Source organism: Sparus aurata, chromosome 24 (genome assembly GCF_900880675.1).
Source record: "Sparus aurata chromosome 24, fSpaAur1.1, whole genome shotgun sequence".
Lineage (NCBI taxonomy): Eukaryota > Metazoa > Chordata > Actinopteri > Spariformes > Sparidae > Sparus > Sparus aurata.
The window spans coordinates 3763765-3780992 of NC_044210.1; the positions used below are offsets into that span (position 1 = coordinate 3763765).

At 40.6% G+C, this 17228-nt stretch overlaps 2 protein-coding genes across 4 annotated transcripts; both read left to right on the forward strand.

Annotated features, from left to right (window-relative positions):
* Positions 1 to 700: 700 nt before the first annotated feature.
* On the forward strand, positions 701 to 10535 carry LOC115576867 (histone-arginine methyltransferase CARM1-like). 3 transcript variants are annotated; one of them, XM_030409471.1, is made up of 15 exons: positions 701 to 830; positions 1524 to 1650; positions 1857 to 1982; positions 2076 to 2242; positions 2367 to 2471; positions 3256 to 3366; positions 4812 to 4989; positions 5835 to 5925; positions 7337 to 7418; positions 7683 to 7768; positions 8238 to 8327; positions 8715 to 8852; positions 8967 to 9056; positions 9400 to 9489; positions 9685 to 10535. In XM_030409471.1, exons 1-14 carry the CDS (start codon positions 729 to 731, stop codon positions 9422 to 9424), a joined length of 1518 nt encoding a protein of 505 aa, XP_030265331.1. In that variant the 5' UTR covers positions 701 to 728; the 3' UTR covers positions 9425 to 9489; positions 9685 to 10535. The 3 variants fall into 3 exon arrangements, with proteins under 3 accessions (XP_030265331.1, XP_030265330.1, XP_030265329.1); XM_030409470.1 differs by lacking the exon at positions 701 to 830 and having other exon boundaries at positions 1361 to 1650; positions 9400 to 9504; XM_030409469.1 differs by lacking the exon at positions 701 to 830 and having other exon boundaries at positions 1362 to 1650.
* A 224-nt stretch (positions 10536 to 10759) lies between these two features.
* Positions 10760 to 16969, forward strand: cnot9 (CCR4-NOT transcription complex subunit 9). The gene is made up of 8 exons (XM_030409479.1): positions 10760 to 10960; positions 11538 to 11717; positions 11836 to 11951; positions 12089 to 12198; positions 13167 to 13276; positions 13464 to 13562; positions 13639 to 13730; positions 16535 to 16969. Exons 1-8 carry the CDS (start codon positions 10943 to 10945, stop codon positions 16701 to 16703), a joined length of 894 nt encoding a protein of 297 aa, XP_030265339.1. The 5' UTR covers positions 10760 to 10942; the 3' UTR covers positions 16704 to 16969.
* The last annotated feature ends 259 nt before the right edge of the window (positions 16970 to 17228 follow it).

Below are 17228 nucleotides of genomic sequence, written 5' to 3' on the forward strand. Positions count from 1 at the left end.
TTTTGGTTTTGTATTTCATTGTCTTGCAATTCAAGCATTTACATTTTCTAAATGTCTTAATGTCTTATTTTAATGGATTTCCATGTCTTTGTAAAGCACAGCAATTGCCTTATGTCTGGATGGTGCAATAAAACTAATATTGCACCATTCAATGAAAAGCCCGGTCTGCTCTGATTGGTCAGCGTGCATAGGCCTGAGCAGGCATCACCCACTGTGTTTCCATGGCTCTGCCGGTGTTTTTTTTTTTTTTTTGCAACCAGTATCATTCTGGGGGTGTGGCTTAGGGCGGTGACTGTATAGTTGTGACATCACAACCTTGTTCCTTTGTTGGCTTGTTGAATGGCACAGTTTCTGAATACTGAGAATAACATTTCTTATTTGATTGAGTATTTTGATCCTTTAACAGTGTGTAACAACCAAACTTGCTTTGTATAACCTGATAAAAATGTTGTGTAAAGGGGGCCTTTCAGAAATTGGTTACACTGTAGGGTATGATTATCACTGTTATCCATAAAAGTACTTGCACCACAGCATTGTCGGTTCCACTAAGTACTTTCCTTCACAGAAATGCTGCAAATTCCTCAGTTTCTTCCAAGGATCCCGTGTTCCCCACTTTTCTCCCTCTTTTCTCTTATAATTCGTCCTCCATCTCTCCTCCCCTTTTCCTCCGTTCCCTGCTCTCCACCTCCTCTGCTCTCTTCTCTCTACCCTTCCTTTCACATCCTAGAATGGAGGAGAGGAGAGAGGAGCCACAGGCTTTCTCTGTCAGGGTCTTCACTCTGCAGGAGGAGGAGAGGGCTGAGGAGGAGCACATGGAGACACACGAGGAGGTAACAATAGGGGCTGCAGAGGGCGCTCTTTTATATACCAATCTTAATAACTGGGCTGTGACTATGAGATGCAAGTTGAACTGGGTGAAAAGTTAGATGTTTAGATATCCAAGAATTACACTCTTTGGGCTTCTTCGGTCTTCAGTAGTTGTGTTAAAGCTTTGAGGTGTGTTTGGGTTCACTATCCTGCTGCAGTATGGATCCTCCTCCACAAAGATCAAACCAGAGGGTGGAGTATGTCTCTGAAGAATGAGTGGTGCGTCTCCTCGGCCAGGGTGGAGTCAGTACTGTGCAGGAGTCTGAAAACAGCCCCAGACTTGATTGATAAGGAGCACTTCAGTGATGTCACTTAGTGGCGGCTCAGTTGCACTATGGGCAATGTAGTTGTACTGTAATTGTGTTACAGGAGTGCAATGATATAGTGCTTTCAAAACCTGGTGCCTACAATACCCACAATGCACCTTGTCAGCTGAGTGACGTCACTGGAGGTAAAAGACTTTATACTACTTTTTTCACATATGCATCAGTGTAAGTATAGTAAACACACTTTAATGTGTAAAACTGATGGGGTTACCTTTAATATTAAAGGTAGCCACACGAATAAAATCTTATTCAATTAGCTCCGGTGTAGTATGTTTTGATCTGACAGACTCTGGTGTTCAGTGGTATAATGCAGTGTGTTGTGTGGTGAAGGAGGTGCAGGTCCAGGGGGAGGTGAGCAGAGAGCAGCAGGTCAGTGTGTGCAGAAAGAGAGCAGAGCAGGAGCTCACTCTGCTCATCACCACAGGACAGGAGGCTCAACAGCTCACTGTGCAAGATGGTGAGAGCGCGCACACACACACACACACACACACACACACACACACACACACACACACACAAATTGGAAGATACCAAAGAGGCTGAAGTAGAAGAAAAAGTTTGTGCCAAAAGTATAAAAATCCAAAGTGTGGAAAGAAGCCTATTAAATGTGTCAAACTTTGAGTGTCAGTTTCTGTTTGTGTGGTTTAAACCAATGTGTTTCAGCCAACAGAGCATCAGTCTTCCAATTTACTGTTTCCAAGGAGATGGACTGCTGCCAGGTCGGAGGACAGTCCTTCCTGGTCACCGTCGGCAAGCTGAGTCTTCTGCTGCAGTTCAGAAATCCAACTGGTTAGCACTGAATTCATACTGCTTATCCTCATGGGGTTTGGTTCCGTGTGTCTGTGACAAATCAGCAAACATCTCCTCCCCTTTGCTCTGCAGATATGAAAAACTTCCAGCAGTTACTGAAGAAAGGGGACGATGAGGAGACAAGCAGAGGCTGCACAGAGAGAGATGAGAGAGGACACAAGGATGCAGAGACACCGTCTAGGAGACATCCTACACTGTTAGAAACCAGGGCTACAAATGCCCCTACACAGGACTACCAGGTGAAACACTTAATGATTCTGACTTTGAGTGTGCTTATCAGTAAGTTTGAAGAAGAACTAAGAATACAAACTGTTCATCGCATTCAGTGTGTGTGTGTGTGTGTGTGTGTGTGTGTGCGTGTAGTTCCACAGCTGTCTGTCCCAGCAGCACAACCTGCTTCAGGACTACCCGAGGATCTCCACCTATCAGAGAGCCATTCTAGCCAATGAGACTGACTTCAGAGACAAGGTGACAGCACAGCCTTATTAGTGGACACAGTGGCGTTAATCGTTTTATGTTATAAATAACTTATCATGGTCAGTAACTCTCTACTACCACGCCTGCTATATATCACTCAATAAATGCAGCGTCAAGTATGTGGTCATTTTAATAAAGCAACACAATTAATGAAGTTAAAGCACATTCAGAATTGTGAATCTCATAATGTGTAATTACTGTTAAAAAAAGTAACTGTAACTGTGTTTATGATGCTGTCATTAACACTTATGTAGAATTATTAGCATCAATAAGCATCCTGTAAGGATTTATACAGGCCTTATAACTTTAACGTACGTTCATTACAGGGACATTAAATATAAAGCATTATAGAGTTGTGTTATAAAGCAGCATTTTAGAAGACTTGATTTGACTTGACTTGACTTGATGAATTGTTTCCACCCTGTCAACCTGGTCAGTAATAACCAAAATATAATCAAAACTGCAATGTCGCCAAACTCTTTATCCAAATAAGGTACAATGTGTGAAAAGAACAGCATTATAATGTACTGTACGAGTACTGTAGAGCTGCAGATGTCCTGATCTACAGATCTCCGATGGATGTTAATAGTTTTCATTATCTGTCAAAATACTCCCAATATGATGGATTTTGTTTTTCCATATCGTGCAGTCTGCCTGCCACTGTTTGTCGGGCTTGTATCACCATGCTCCCTATGTTTAAAACTCAATTCAAACAAAATCCAGAATGTATTTAGAAAGTTTCAGTTCTCCCTTTTCTCTCCCTCTGTCTCTGTAGGTGGTACTGGATGTTTGTTGTCTTTCTAGTATTCTGTCTTTCTTCGCAGTCCAGGCTGGAGCCGCCAGAGTGTATGCTGTTGAGTCCAGTCCTCTGGCAAAGTTCACACAGGTCAGTACCTTTGAAACCTAGTGTAAGTTCTGATGTACAAAGGCTTTCAAAACTGTTCCTTTCTCTGCAGTAATTGAAGCATTCTGTAACTAACCTACAAGACAGATTTGAATCTCCTGACTTGACTCTCTTGAGCTAATATGCTGCGTTTGGAGAGTAATGTTATGTGTATGTTGGCCTTTATAAAGCCTAAAGAGAGACCGCAGCAATGCACCAGATAGCACACACACACACACACACACACACACACACACAGAGTACATACATCAAATGCAGAGCGTGGCATTCTGGGGAGTTAATGGGTTGCGGCAACATCTGGCCCAGAGTTCAGCAGGATAGGGGCTGCAGAAAGATGCAATGTTGGGTTTAGACCGATATATGAGAATTGTACTGTATCTGCCTTTCAATAAATATTGAATCTTAGTATGGTGTCATATTAACCTGGTTTAACTGACCTGAAAAGCTAAACAGACCCAGAAAATGTCCAAATTTGGATACCAATGATATTAATCCGGGTTTTGAAATGTGTATTTCCGTTTTGGAAAATCGACAGAACACAGTCCACAGTCTTTATAGACATTCCTGTTGAAGAAACAACCTTGTAAAAACTGTGGACAGTGTGTCCTGTGGAGAATAGAGCAACCACAACATTGTTTTTCCAAAGACATTTAACTGTTGAAGTAAAAAAATGTATTCACCTCCTTAGTAACTGCATGCTCTGTCTGCATAAAGAGATAAGAAATATTTATTTTCAGGATGTACTGATGATTTGAACCTTAAACACATATTGGGCATTCAGTAGCTCTGTACCACTCCACGACGCCTGCTCATGCAAAGCCTTAACTCCCACGTTGCATATGTGCAAGACATTTATGTTGAATTTAGCAACTATGGCTTTATGCATTGTATTCAATTGCAATTACAAAGCGTTGGCATATTTGATCCCCAATTCTGACCTGATTCACCATCTTCATCTTACAGTTATTAAATCTTACAGAGCCACAAATAGATACATGACCTCATCGTCACGCATCATTCAAACAACTTTGTTTAAAGAATGAATAAAGAAAATTTGCAGTGTTGTTCCTGACTGTTCACCAGAGCTGTTGCATCAGTCATGATGTTCAGTCAGCATCTAGATGCCACAGCTGATGGATTACCTCGTCAAAGGAGAAATACTCAAAACAAATCTGTGCTCAACATTTAGGGGAAATAAATAGATGTTGCATGCATCAATACCAACTGTTGGCACAAATAACAGCAACTGGAAATCTGAATGTTCTTTGTCTTCTAGAATAATACATCGTTCCTGTGCATAACAGTGAGACATTTACTGCCTTTCCTATACAGTACATCGTCATCTAGTGAAAATGTTAGGGTCCTGTGTAAGAAATAAGATTCTTAAGTAGGTGTGTTGTGTGATTTTTTTTATGTCTCCTGTGCAGATCCTTGTCCAGAGTAACAGTCTGTCTGAGCAGATCAGGGTCCTAGAGGGGGAGGTGGAGGAGGTCAGCTTGCCTGAGATGGTGGATGTCATTGTCTCTGAGCCAATGGGATACATGCTGCTCAGTGACAGGCTCATGGAAAGATTCTTGCAAGCCCGAAAATGGCTCAAACCCAATGGTAGGAGTAAAAGCTTCAGTGATGCAGAGGTGGAGGAAAGCTCTTTGATTCTGTTGGTTTGTTTTCAGGTGAATGATTGATTCAATTGATGAAAGAGTCTTTCATTATTTTCTAATCTTGGTGCCTTGTCTGGTTGAGGGTCTGATGTTAACCTTTGTTTCGAGGTATTAATATGGCTGTGAAGGAAAGGTACATTTAGAACAGATCAGCAGACAAATAATGACTTGTTTAAGGACCTGAAACAAAAAGTGAAAGACTTGCAGTATCTGTATATTTATGTGTATTATTTCTGTATATTAGTTTTCTTCAGGACATTCCCATCTTGACTTGGGACAGGTTTGTTTTGATTTGGGACCTGCAGGACTGACTTATATGTCTCAACTGGTGACCTATCCTGACTTTGAATTTGCCCTGGAACTTACCGGTACTATCTTGACATGGGACATGTTAGCATTGGCTTGGGACTTGTTTTAAGGGTGACTCACAGTCACAAGTCAAGACAGGTATCTTGAATTGTGTGTATTGATCTGGGACATACCTTTCTTGATTTGATACAAGATGGTCTTGAGGATTGACCTATCTTGACTTGTGACAAGTTTGTTCTGACTTGTGTATCTTGACTTTGGATTTGCTTTCAAATTAAAAATCTTGACATTGGACTTGTTAGTATTGATTTGGCTTGATTTGACTTATTTGAACTGATTTAGGACTCACCCTCAGACTTACCCTTCTTTGCTATTGTTTTCCCTTTCCCAGCGGTGTACCTCTAGCCAATAACCATGTCTGTCTGAATGTCTGATTGTTTCTCTCTATCTCAATCATTCTCAATCGCTCTCTCTCTCTAGGTCTGATGTTTCCCTCCTGTGGTGATATTCATCTGGCCCCCTTCAGTGACGAGCAGCTCTACTTCGAACACTACGCACGAGCTAGTTTCTGGTCTCAGACACACATATGCACCCACATGCACATGCACACACACATGCACACAAACAAACACACACACACACACACACACACACACACACACACACACAAACATACATGCATGCACACACCTCACTAAATCCACGCATGAGGTCACAAAAACACTGGCTCCCTTTCTTTCTTTCTTTCTTTCTTTCTTTCTTTCTTTCTCACATGGACACACATGTTTTCACTGCTTGACATCAGTCAGGCTTGTTTCCTGTTGGGTGTAAAACGCTCGGGTTCAGTCCAGTCCTGACTCATACACATGAGCCAAGGCTTTGACTGATATGATTATTAGTGGGCCGATAAGTTAAGCTTGAGGCTAGTATCCTGTAATAAAAAACAAATCTGTTTAAGTTTTCCACAAGTTTTCCTTTATTCTTTAAAAAATAGGATTTGGTCCATTTAGGACTTTATTTGTTTTAATAATGTCACCCAGGAAAATAATTTGTCAAACATATTTTAGGAAAGAAAAATATCTTAAGGGGAAAAAAACTGTAATCATTGTTTAAATATTAAACAACATTAATCCCTCACATCAGCTAATGGCTGGTAAATTATCACCACTCATTGTTTATTAGGACCTACTGAAATAGGTTAATATTCAGATTGATAAACCACACATTGTTGTATCTATGCACACTTCGTGCCAGAGGGTAAAAAGGAAAGAAAGTCAAAAGCAGACAAATATATAAATTACAATACCCCTTAATTTTCATGAAAATTGAAGATTCCATTATGTCTATCTATATAATGGCTGACTTCCCAGAGGAAAAGATAAAGAAAATGTGTGCAACAATACTACCTCTGTTGTGCGGCTTGTTTGTGCACAAGTGAATGCAAACACACCAGCGTGCATGTGTGTGCTGCCATGGTCTGTGCCCTTCACTGCTCCACCACTATGTGGAGGTCAGGCTCAGTCAGCCTTGAGGAATGAAGGTAAAACTGTAAACTGATGTTTGTTCACCAAAATATTTAAGCAGTGAAGCAGAGGAAGACTTCATTCACTCCATCTTTAATACTAATTACAGCTCTTACAACTTTTAATCCAACATTACATGCCTTTCACTGCTGTGCCCAACTACTATTTAACTTGTTTCTTCCATAGCTGCATGAACTGTCGTTTCATTTCAGGTAGGAACTAGGAAATGCACTAAACAAAGAGTATATTGTGCAAGATACAAGTAAAATGAGCACCTGGTAAGTTGGTACTGTATCTCCTCCACGATAAAATCCGACCAGCATACAGGAGAATCCACAGAAAAAAACTTGTTTGAATGTGACAGATAAAGCACCCCGCTCATGAGCTACTAGATATGTCAATCAGTAAATGGCTCAGTAAATGACTCCAGTGTTCTTCCTCACCCTTTTTTTCCTTCAGGCAGCAGAGAAGCTTCTACGGTGTTAACCTGAGCTCTCTTCACAGTGCTGCAGTGGATGAGTTTTTTAAGCAGCCTATAGTGGTACGTGTGGCAAAACTCCATTCACTGGATTTGTATAAACAGTAAGCAGAACACAATATCAGATGTGACAAATGCATGTTAAAAAGCACAGCATTGCTCCACTTTACATTCTCATGGAGATCTCAATGTTTCTAAAGTGAAGAAAATTGATATAAATGTATGTAAAGTGATGCAGATGCCACCTAAAATACCCACTCAACAATCGACAGATTCTTTTAAAATTTTTATTGTGTCAACAGATTCTTTATTCAATGTCTTTTTCAGGACACATTTGATGTGCAGATCCTGATGGCCAGGTCTGTCAAGCACTGCATCAACTTCAAGGAGGTGAAAGAAGAAGATTTACACAGGTTAGCAGTACGGATCTCATCCACGTTAATGAGGACATCGTAACGTGATATTTACTGATTATAAATGCCAAGAAGGGAGGTTGAAGTGTTACCAGTGACGCTTTAGTAATCAACCATGATGACTGTGTCCTATCATCACCACTATGGTATGATAGTCAAATTGAGGCTTTAGGAAATATAGCAGGGAGTGGTTAATGACTTTTTAACAAAATGCTTGATATTCTTAGTTTGAGAAAATCAAGAGAGTAGCCTCTAATCAATCCATACTAAATATTATAACATCTAGAAATATGAACAAGGAACTAATTCAGCTGAAAGTAGCTGTGGTATAGCAGCATTGGAAGTGAATGATACAGCAAAGAGAAAGAGAGAATAAGAACTAATGAAATTATGCAACGATTCTACAACATGTTTGTCAGAATGCAGGAACACCGACTGTGACGAGGAATCACGTTTGTGTTTCTTCCAGAATAGAGATTCCCTTTGTGTTCACACTGCTGCAGTCCGGTCTGGTTCATGGACTCGCCTTCTGGTTCGACGTGGCCTACATAGGATCCAAGTAAGAAATGCACAACTCCGACTTCCTACTTGTCTGAAATACTTTATTTCAACACTCCATCAAAAAATAGAATTTCTTGTGTAACATAAAGAGACAACTCGCACAACCCTGTGTTGTAAAATGATGAATAAATGAACCTTGAATAGACCTGTTTAGTATAGGCATGTTTAAAACAGGCACTGCACTAGTTCAAACAAACTATGGAAAGCTTTTCAATCCCAGCTTATTGAACCTGAGCAGCTGAAAGTCATGTTGAGATATAAGTATCAGCTAGCTGATGTGACATGTTTTTTTTTTAATATGCCTGTTCTTTCTAGACTGAAATCATGACACCTTCAGCTTAAAATCTTCATTTGTTGAGTGTGACTGTCATGTCTGTTACTGCAGGTCCACTGTGTGGCTCTCCACAGCGCCCACTGAGCCTCTGACCCGCTGGTATCAGGTCAGATGTTTGCTTCAGACGCCGCTGTTCGCAAAACAGGGACAAACTCTCTCCGGGACTGTCCTGCTTGTCTATAACAACAGGTACACCAGAGGACATTTGTGTTAATTGCTATTATGTGGTTCAGAACAGTTCCAGAGCAGTTACGCTTACAGTCCACAACCTGCGAGTGTAACAAACAATCATGAACTTTCCAGGCAGAGCTATGACATCCACATCACAGCCAACGTCGACCAATCAGGGTTTAGATCTGGAAACGTCCTGGACCTCAAGAACCCTTACTTCAGGTTACTCCTTTTTCTTCTATGATACATTAAAGAACATAAGGTGAATGAAACCAGATGCTAGTTTAGCCACAGTGACATATCATAAACAAGACATTAACTTTACATTGAAAGCTGATATTTTCCCCCATACTATCACTTTTGGATTGCATGTTCTCCTTTTTAAACCAGAGGTGTTTCATAAAGTCATATTAGGCAATACATAATATGTTTATAAAAGAGACTGGTTCAGTTTGTTTGGCATTCAAGAAAGGCTTACCATAACAGGCCCTTCTTTTCTTCATGAAACACCCCTGTTAGGGAGGAAACCTTGAACTGAGGAGTAAAAGTGTGATTGTGTGTGCAGGCCATCGTCTTGGTGCCACAGCTAGAGACCTCCAGACTGTTGGTGACCTGGAGGTCCAAGGTGGACAGCCTCTCCGCTCCTGGATGCAGGGTGAGGAGAACAGAGGTAGCCCTTGAACTGTGGCTTAGTAAACATAATCACTATGCATGTTAAAAACTGATCAAAACACAGCCTAGAGGCAGAGCTTTAACGTCTACTGTAAAAGTAAAACAAAATGCCTCTACTCTGCCTATCTTATATTCTTATTAATGTTTTTGACGATCTCTCTCTCTCTTATCTCCAAAGGCACATCGTCAGGAATCATCAGATGTCACGCCTCCGCACACCAGAGATGATCCATTTTCCTTTTGTTCTCATACTTTGTCCTCAACAAACATTGGGTGCTGAATGTGAAGCCAGAATGTAAGACAGATCATGTATCTGTGTGTGCTGTATCTATAGATACACAGAGACCACAGTGTGATGAAAAAAAAAAAAAATCTACATCCAGGTATGCAGAAGGAAACAACTGCAATTTCAGTTTCCTCTGTGCATGTATTTCATTGGTTGTAATAAAATGTTCCACTCACTAACTGTATTAATAGGGTTAATTTTAGTGAGTGCACTCTGTAACCCAAGTCAGAGAACTAGATTAATTGTAACTTGGACTCGAGTCAACGCAAGTCGCTATTTTGATGACTTGCAACCGAGCTTGACAGAAAATAAATGAACAAAGACTCGACCTGATGTTGAAATGACTTGAGACATGACGACTCATGTGACTTCTCTGTTTTCCTTTCATTCTTCAGTGTCAGTTGTTTTTAGTCTGTCATGTCATTTTTTTTTTTTGTTTGTTTGATCAGATTTCTTTTACTGAATTTCAGATACTAATGTGAATGCTGTGGGCCTCTGGAATTATTTTTGATAATATTATTCTTCTTCTGTACGTTTTTAGGCTGGCTTCAACTCTGACAAAAGGATTTTGGCTTTTCCATCTATCATACTTTTGGAAATATTCATCTTTTTCTGCAAAATCTTGCCCATTCATTCTTATGGGGACATTTTCAACCAGTGTATTCAGCAGTTTCATTCAAAATCCCCTCAGCTGTCAGCATTCATATTTTTCACAAATACAAATTTTCTAGTTAAAATACTAATTCAGACTGCATCTTCAGTATGTTTGATAACTTGTGACTTGCCTGACACATGTGTGGCCTATAGTATATTTGCTTGAATTACAGTGAGATGGTTAATTAGGGGCTATATTAAGATATGTCAACTGCAGGCGCTGTAGTCCGTATATTTATAAAACATAAACATTATGTTATAACTGTTGAGGAGAGAAACCCACCAGGCTGTAGAGCAGGATTAAACTACGAGCGCTTTTAATCTGAAAGTAGTTCACCGGAAATGTCCTGGTTGTAGCTAGCACCATTGAAGCCAATGTAGCCTAATATCTGTGTTTCAGCAGAATTATTCTGTTCCAGCTCTCTGTGGAAACAAATATAAACCTGCGTGCAGGTTTTTAAAAGCCTCACTGGATTAAATCCACTCGCTGCACAGAATGCTGGCTACAGGAGCGGTGAGTAGATCCAACACTACGACTAACATTCAAAATTAGCTAGCTAGCGTGAGCTGAGCTACATGTTAGCCTGGCTCTCTTATGCTAGTTTAACGATATTGATAAGACAGACATTGATTCTTTCTGGCTAAATACATAGCTGAAATAGAATACAATTACAACGCTGAAGTCAGGCCAGTCAGCAAGACTAGGTGTCGTATTAATAACAAGAAGAATCAAGGTGACTTCCTATGATCTGTCCATAGCCACCATTCATAAATGTCCTCTGATTCCAACCCAAAAATCCGTCAATTCAGTAAAGCCTAGCGTTTTTTCCCATTGGGACGCACTGTCAGTCTTTAAAATATTCTGCGGGAAAACATATTTAGCGGCACTCATAATTCGGCATGCACGTACTGCACAGAAATGTATCGCACATGTATTTACAGTCATCATTTTGTCGGTGACTAACCAAGTAAAACGAGGACAGATGCTGATAAGAGCCAGGCTGCATCATTGACAGTTTATAAATGGGGCATTGTCTGTGTTAAAGAGAGAACAGGCTGTGCTGGTGCTACATTTTCTCCATTGCTTTCAGGCTGTAACCACAGCACTGGCACAAGTGGACAGAGAAAAGATCTACCAGTGGATCAATGAGCTGTCCAGTCCAGAGACCAGGGAGAATGCCCTCCTGGAGCTCAGCAAGAAGAGGGAGTCTGTACCGGACCTGGCCCCCATGCTGTGGCACTCCTGTGGCACAATAGCAGCCCTGCTGCAGGTGAGTCAGGACAGTGTTTTCCACAGGTAACACGATGGAGTCAGTGGTGTTAATGCAATATTATCCTAAATTAACTGGTTTTATTCGGCAGTTCATACTTTATCCTTGTCATTGGTAGGAAATCGTCAACATCTATCCATCAATCAACCCCCCCACCCTGACAGCACACCAGTCCAACAGAGTATGTAACGCCCTCGCACTGCTCCAGTGTGTGGCCTCCCATCCAGAGACAAGGTAACTGAAGTCCACATGTGTCACTGCTCCCTACTATTAATAATGTGCATACAGTGCTACTGTCAGAAAATGCTCAGCACTGAAGTAAACCAGTCATTCAAAAGAAATGTGACAACAGCGAGTTTTGTTCTTCTCAGGTCAGCTTTCCTGGCTGCACACATCCCACTCTTCCTCTACCCGTTCTTACACACAGTGAGCAAAACACGGCCATTCGAGTACCTCCGCCTCACCAGCTTAGGAGTCATCGGTAAGAAAAACGATGTCAGGAATTCATCACCGACATTTCTTCCCCTAGCTTTGTTGTATAATGTGTGTTTGCGTATACACCTTAGGTTTAATGGCGTTGATAATGTCTAATAACACTGTGGTGGTGTGTACAACACTGATGGGATAAATACCATTGAAGTATTGTAAAATATTATAGTGACATTTGAAATTAGTCATTGTAGTAAAATTATAAAGACTTGAAATCATAACCAAAGTAAAACAATTGTTAATAAAGTAAATATTAGTTTGTTCGGAGGCTGTAGGATCTCTGTGATGAACTGAAGTATGACAGAGAAGCTTTTGTTAAAAAGCCCTCCACACACATTTTAAGACATCCATAAGTGATTACTTACCAAAAGGCCCATTGTCCAAGTGTGTTGGACCATGATTTGCTCCATACTAGATGTGATGTCACAGAGCCAGCTGTTCATCCAGATGTTAAACTCATTTTTACGGTCAGTTTTCCTCCTTCTGTGACAACTCTGCCCATACATCATTGTGCTCTGTGAGGCTCAGCTCTGCAGTCAAGTAACATTAAGAAAATCGCATTTTTAATTAGCTGAGACCATTCAGTCTCTTTACTGTAGCCTGTGCACCACCACATGTATCTCTGCCAGCCGCTGCTGTTGTAGAAGTAGACCTCATTTTTTTGGTGTAATCCTTTTTGTGGAAATACCGTCCCAAACTCTGATAAATGTTCACTCTGAGCAGCATGCATGCGAATGAATTATAAGTGAATATATTTCAATATAATTGTCACCTTTTTCCTGACAGTCTGAATTAGTCATTAAACGTGTCGCTAGTTGCTTTTCACAAAGTTGCAGTTGTCAGCACTGCAGATCACAAATGTGACATTGTCCTTGTATTTATTTGTATAAGCGCTCAATGTGTCGGTGTCTGTCTTGAAATAGTTTAATCTCATCGGCTCCTTGTGTCAACAATGTCTAGGTGCTTTGGTGAAAACGGATGAGCAGGAAGTCATCAACTTCCTGTTGACCACAGAGATCATTCCCCTGTGCCTTCGCATTATGGAGTCTGGCAGCGAACTCTCTAAAACGGTATTCTGACATGACTTTATTCTGATCAACACATCCAGTTGTATGAGTGTAGACGTTCAGGCCTAGTGACCATTAGAAGACACTGTAAAAAAACAAACCCTGGCTGTATAACATCAACACACTGTTTATTGATAAAAAGCAGAGTCACTTATGTTCTCCTACAACATGTGATCTCATTGTATTTTAGGTTGCAACCTTCATCCTACAGAAGATCCTCCTGGATGACACAGGACTGGCATACATTTGTCAGACTTATGAGCGCTTCTCCCATGTTGCTATGATTCTTGTAAGTAAATTATGAACACGTTATACATGTGCGATCAGTTTTTCTTTTTGGCCCACAGTCTCTTTCTCTATTTCAGGGAAAAATGGTCCTGCAGCTCTCCAAAGAGCCGTCAGCCCGCCTACTGAAGCATGTTGTACGCTGTTACCTCCGTCTGTCAGACAACTCCAGGTACATTTATCACTGATAACACTGAATGTATCACTGAGGTGACTGTAACTGTTACAGCAGAATGAAGGGGACTCAACCCCAAAACATGAATTGTGCTACAAGTCTCTCAGACAGAAAGTTAAAATCACAGAAAAAGAGAGCCTTATCATCAGTTACCAGCAGCATCACTTACTACTTCATGACATTGGAGTAATGGAAAACACCTGTGCAGGTGTGCATGTTGGTGCATGTTCTTTTCCTATCTGAGAGGAAACAGCAGCCCTATTCACACTGCCCTTTCAGTGCGGGAATCATGTGCTGATTCTTTGCATCACTCTAATGCGCCTCTGGAGGTAGTATCTGAGCCGTAGCAGAGGTGAGTCAGCGTCTGTGTGAATGGAAGAGCTGCAGGTGGGATGAAGGGTGTGTCGATCTGATGGTGTTCACCGTCAGATCGACACACCGACAGCTAAACAGATCCTTCACTTAAAGGGGAACTTCGGTCGATTTAAACATGCAGCTTCATTGCTCAAGCTACCCTTGACTTGCCAGTACCGAAGACGCGAACACATTTGGTCCAACCATTACAGAGCTCCGTGAACGCAGATTTAGCATTGAACGCTAACAGCATGGGGTCAGAACTTTACACTGTGTTTTAAGCGTCTTAACATGCTCCACATCTCACACCAAAAGGTATGCAACATCAGCAGACACCTTAGCACACAGCACTGTAGCGTGTATGACTCAAAATGAATAAAAAGTAGTTAAAACAGTGTGTTTGTGCAAGCAGCTACTTACCTGTTTGTTGACATCCGCGTCTTCCGGTAGCTAGACCAAACTAGTCAATCCGTCGAGCGTCGCTTACTCCCTCACTGGCAGAGACGGAAACGTATTCCACTTTTTTCCGGTTTCTGTTCATAATGTACATGTCCATGTTACAGCCTGTCATGAGCCATGAGCCTTACAATAGCCTGTTAAGCCTGTTAAGTGCACACTCGGTGGATATACTAGTTTGGTCTAGCTACTGGAAGACGCGGATGTCAACAAACAGGTAAGTAGCTGCTTGCACAAACACACTGTTTTAACTACTTTTTTATTCATATTGAATCATACACGCTACAGTGCTGTGTTGTAAGGTGTCTGCTGATGTTGCATAACTTTTGGTGTGAGATGTGGAGCATGTTAAGACGCTTAAAACCCAGTGTAAAGTTCTGACCCCATGCTGTTAGCTGTCAATGCTAAATCTCCGTTCACGGAGCTCTGTAATGGCTGGACCAAATGTTTTCGCGTCTTCAGTACTGGCAAGTCAAGGGTAGCTTGAGCAATGAAGCTGCATGTTTAAATCGACCGAAGTTCTCCTTTAATAAATAAAAGAGAAATGATCCACACAGCAACGTTACAGGACCAAACAACAGTAACATAATGACTGGTAGTGTCTTTGGCAACTTACATCAGGAGAGAAAATCTGCAGTTAAACATGGAGAAGTTTCTGTAATCCTGTACCAACTGTTCTTCACATTTCTGCCCGAAAAACAGTGTCTGTCCCTGGCAAAAAACTTTAACTCACCAAGTGTTTGTCTCCTTCCACTATTGCGTTGTTGTAGTTACTGTCTTGAAAAAAAATCACTACGACGGTCAGCCCTCCCAACCGGGACTTCAGTGAAGTTTACCCCAGAAAACAGCCTCCCACCCCACGAGTGACAGTCAGACAGCGTCCAGTTTACTGATGGTGATTATGGAATTATGGAATTTAAAGTGGAAAACCTAACTTTGACACTTTCTGTGATGCATGGTATGTTAGGATCTCAAGCACACACATTATAACAGCATCCATATGATTATAAACAGTCAGCGGGTACATGTGTAGATTAACACTGGACACTGGGGGAAATGCATTAAAAAATACCACACAGATGTCAACGTCATGATGTATGCGGTCACGCCTCTTTTGGATCCGCAGCGCTGGCTTGCTGTATGAATTGACACACTGGTGTGGCTTTACGCCGGAGCTGCTTGGTTCATTTTTAACAAACAAAGGGGGAGAAATGGCGAACCTCCGTTGCGGAGATAATGCGGATTCTCTGTGTGAAAAGGGCTACTGTTAAGATCTCCACAGAAAAGTCAACTCCCGATAAGTAAAGACGGTGATGACTGGGGGCGGGCAAAATATACTGTAGATAAAGTTGTCTATCATAGTCCTATTACTGTATCCAGAAACTACATCGTAATATGATGTGATAAAGGAACGGTTTATGAATAAGTGGAGAGGGAACGTCTGTTCATGCATAGATATATGCTATTCTGTATAGATATATATATATATATATATATATATATAGATATATATATATAGATATAGATATAGATATATATATAGATATATATATATATAGATATAGATATATATATCTATATATATATATATAGATAGATATATATATATATCTATATATATATATATATATATATATATATATATATATATATATATATATATATATATATATATATATATATATATATATATACTATATCTATATATATATTGATATATATATAGATATAGATATATAGATATAGATATATATATATATAGATATATATATATAGATATAGATATAGATATAGATATATATATATATATATATAGATATATATATATATAGATATAGATATAGATATATAGATATATATACATATATACATATATACATATAAAGATATCATATTGCCCGCTTCGAATGATGTGATGGTAATGTTAAAACACATATATGTGTGTATATATGTATTAGTGTGATTAACAGTGTGTCCCTGTGTCTTTCTAGAGCCAGAGAAGCTCTGCGACAGTGCCTACCCGACCAGCTCAAAGACACCACCTTCGCCCAGGTCCTGAAGGACGACACCACCACCAAGCGCTGGCTGGCCCAGCTGGTGAAGAACCTGCAGGAGGGCCAGGTCACTGATCCCCGGGGCATCCCGCTCCCCGCGCAGTGACCCCTCTGCTCCTCGCTGACCCTAAGGACACCAGCAAAGAACTGCCTAACAAACGAGCCTTCAATCATGGACACAGATGTTTTTATGAAAGACTTTAAAAAGAGGCTGCTGCAGATTATTTTTGTGATCACATGAGTGAGCAGACAGCCTGAGCCTCTGCACTTCCCTTCCCATGGATCCATGGTTTCAAAGACATTCACAATTGCTGCCTCATGTGTTCTGCAGCTGATTTACAGATCTACAATAAATCTTTGCACAACAAACAACAGCTTGAGCATACTCACTCTGCTGCAGTAACACTGCCGTTACTATATGAGCCATCAGCTATCACACTGCTGGTTATATGACGCCTTCTGTCACCTGTTGATGTGTGGTACTGATGAGATGAAAATTGTATGAGATGACTTCACTCCAGGATGACCTGTTTGAACTTGGTGTTTAGAGGTCAAGGTCAGTTTGACCTCATAAACCACATTTTTGGCCATAGATGAAGAATTACGATAAGTACACTAAAATGTTCTGAAG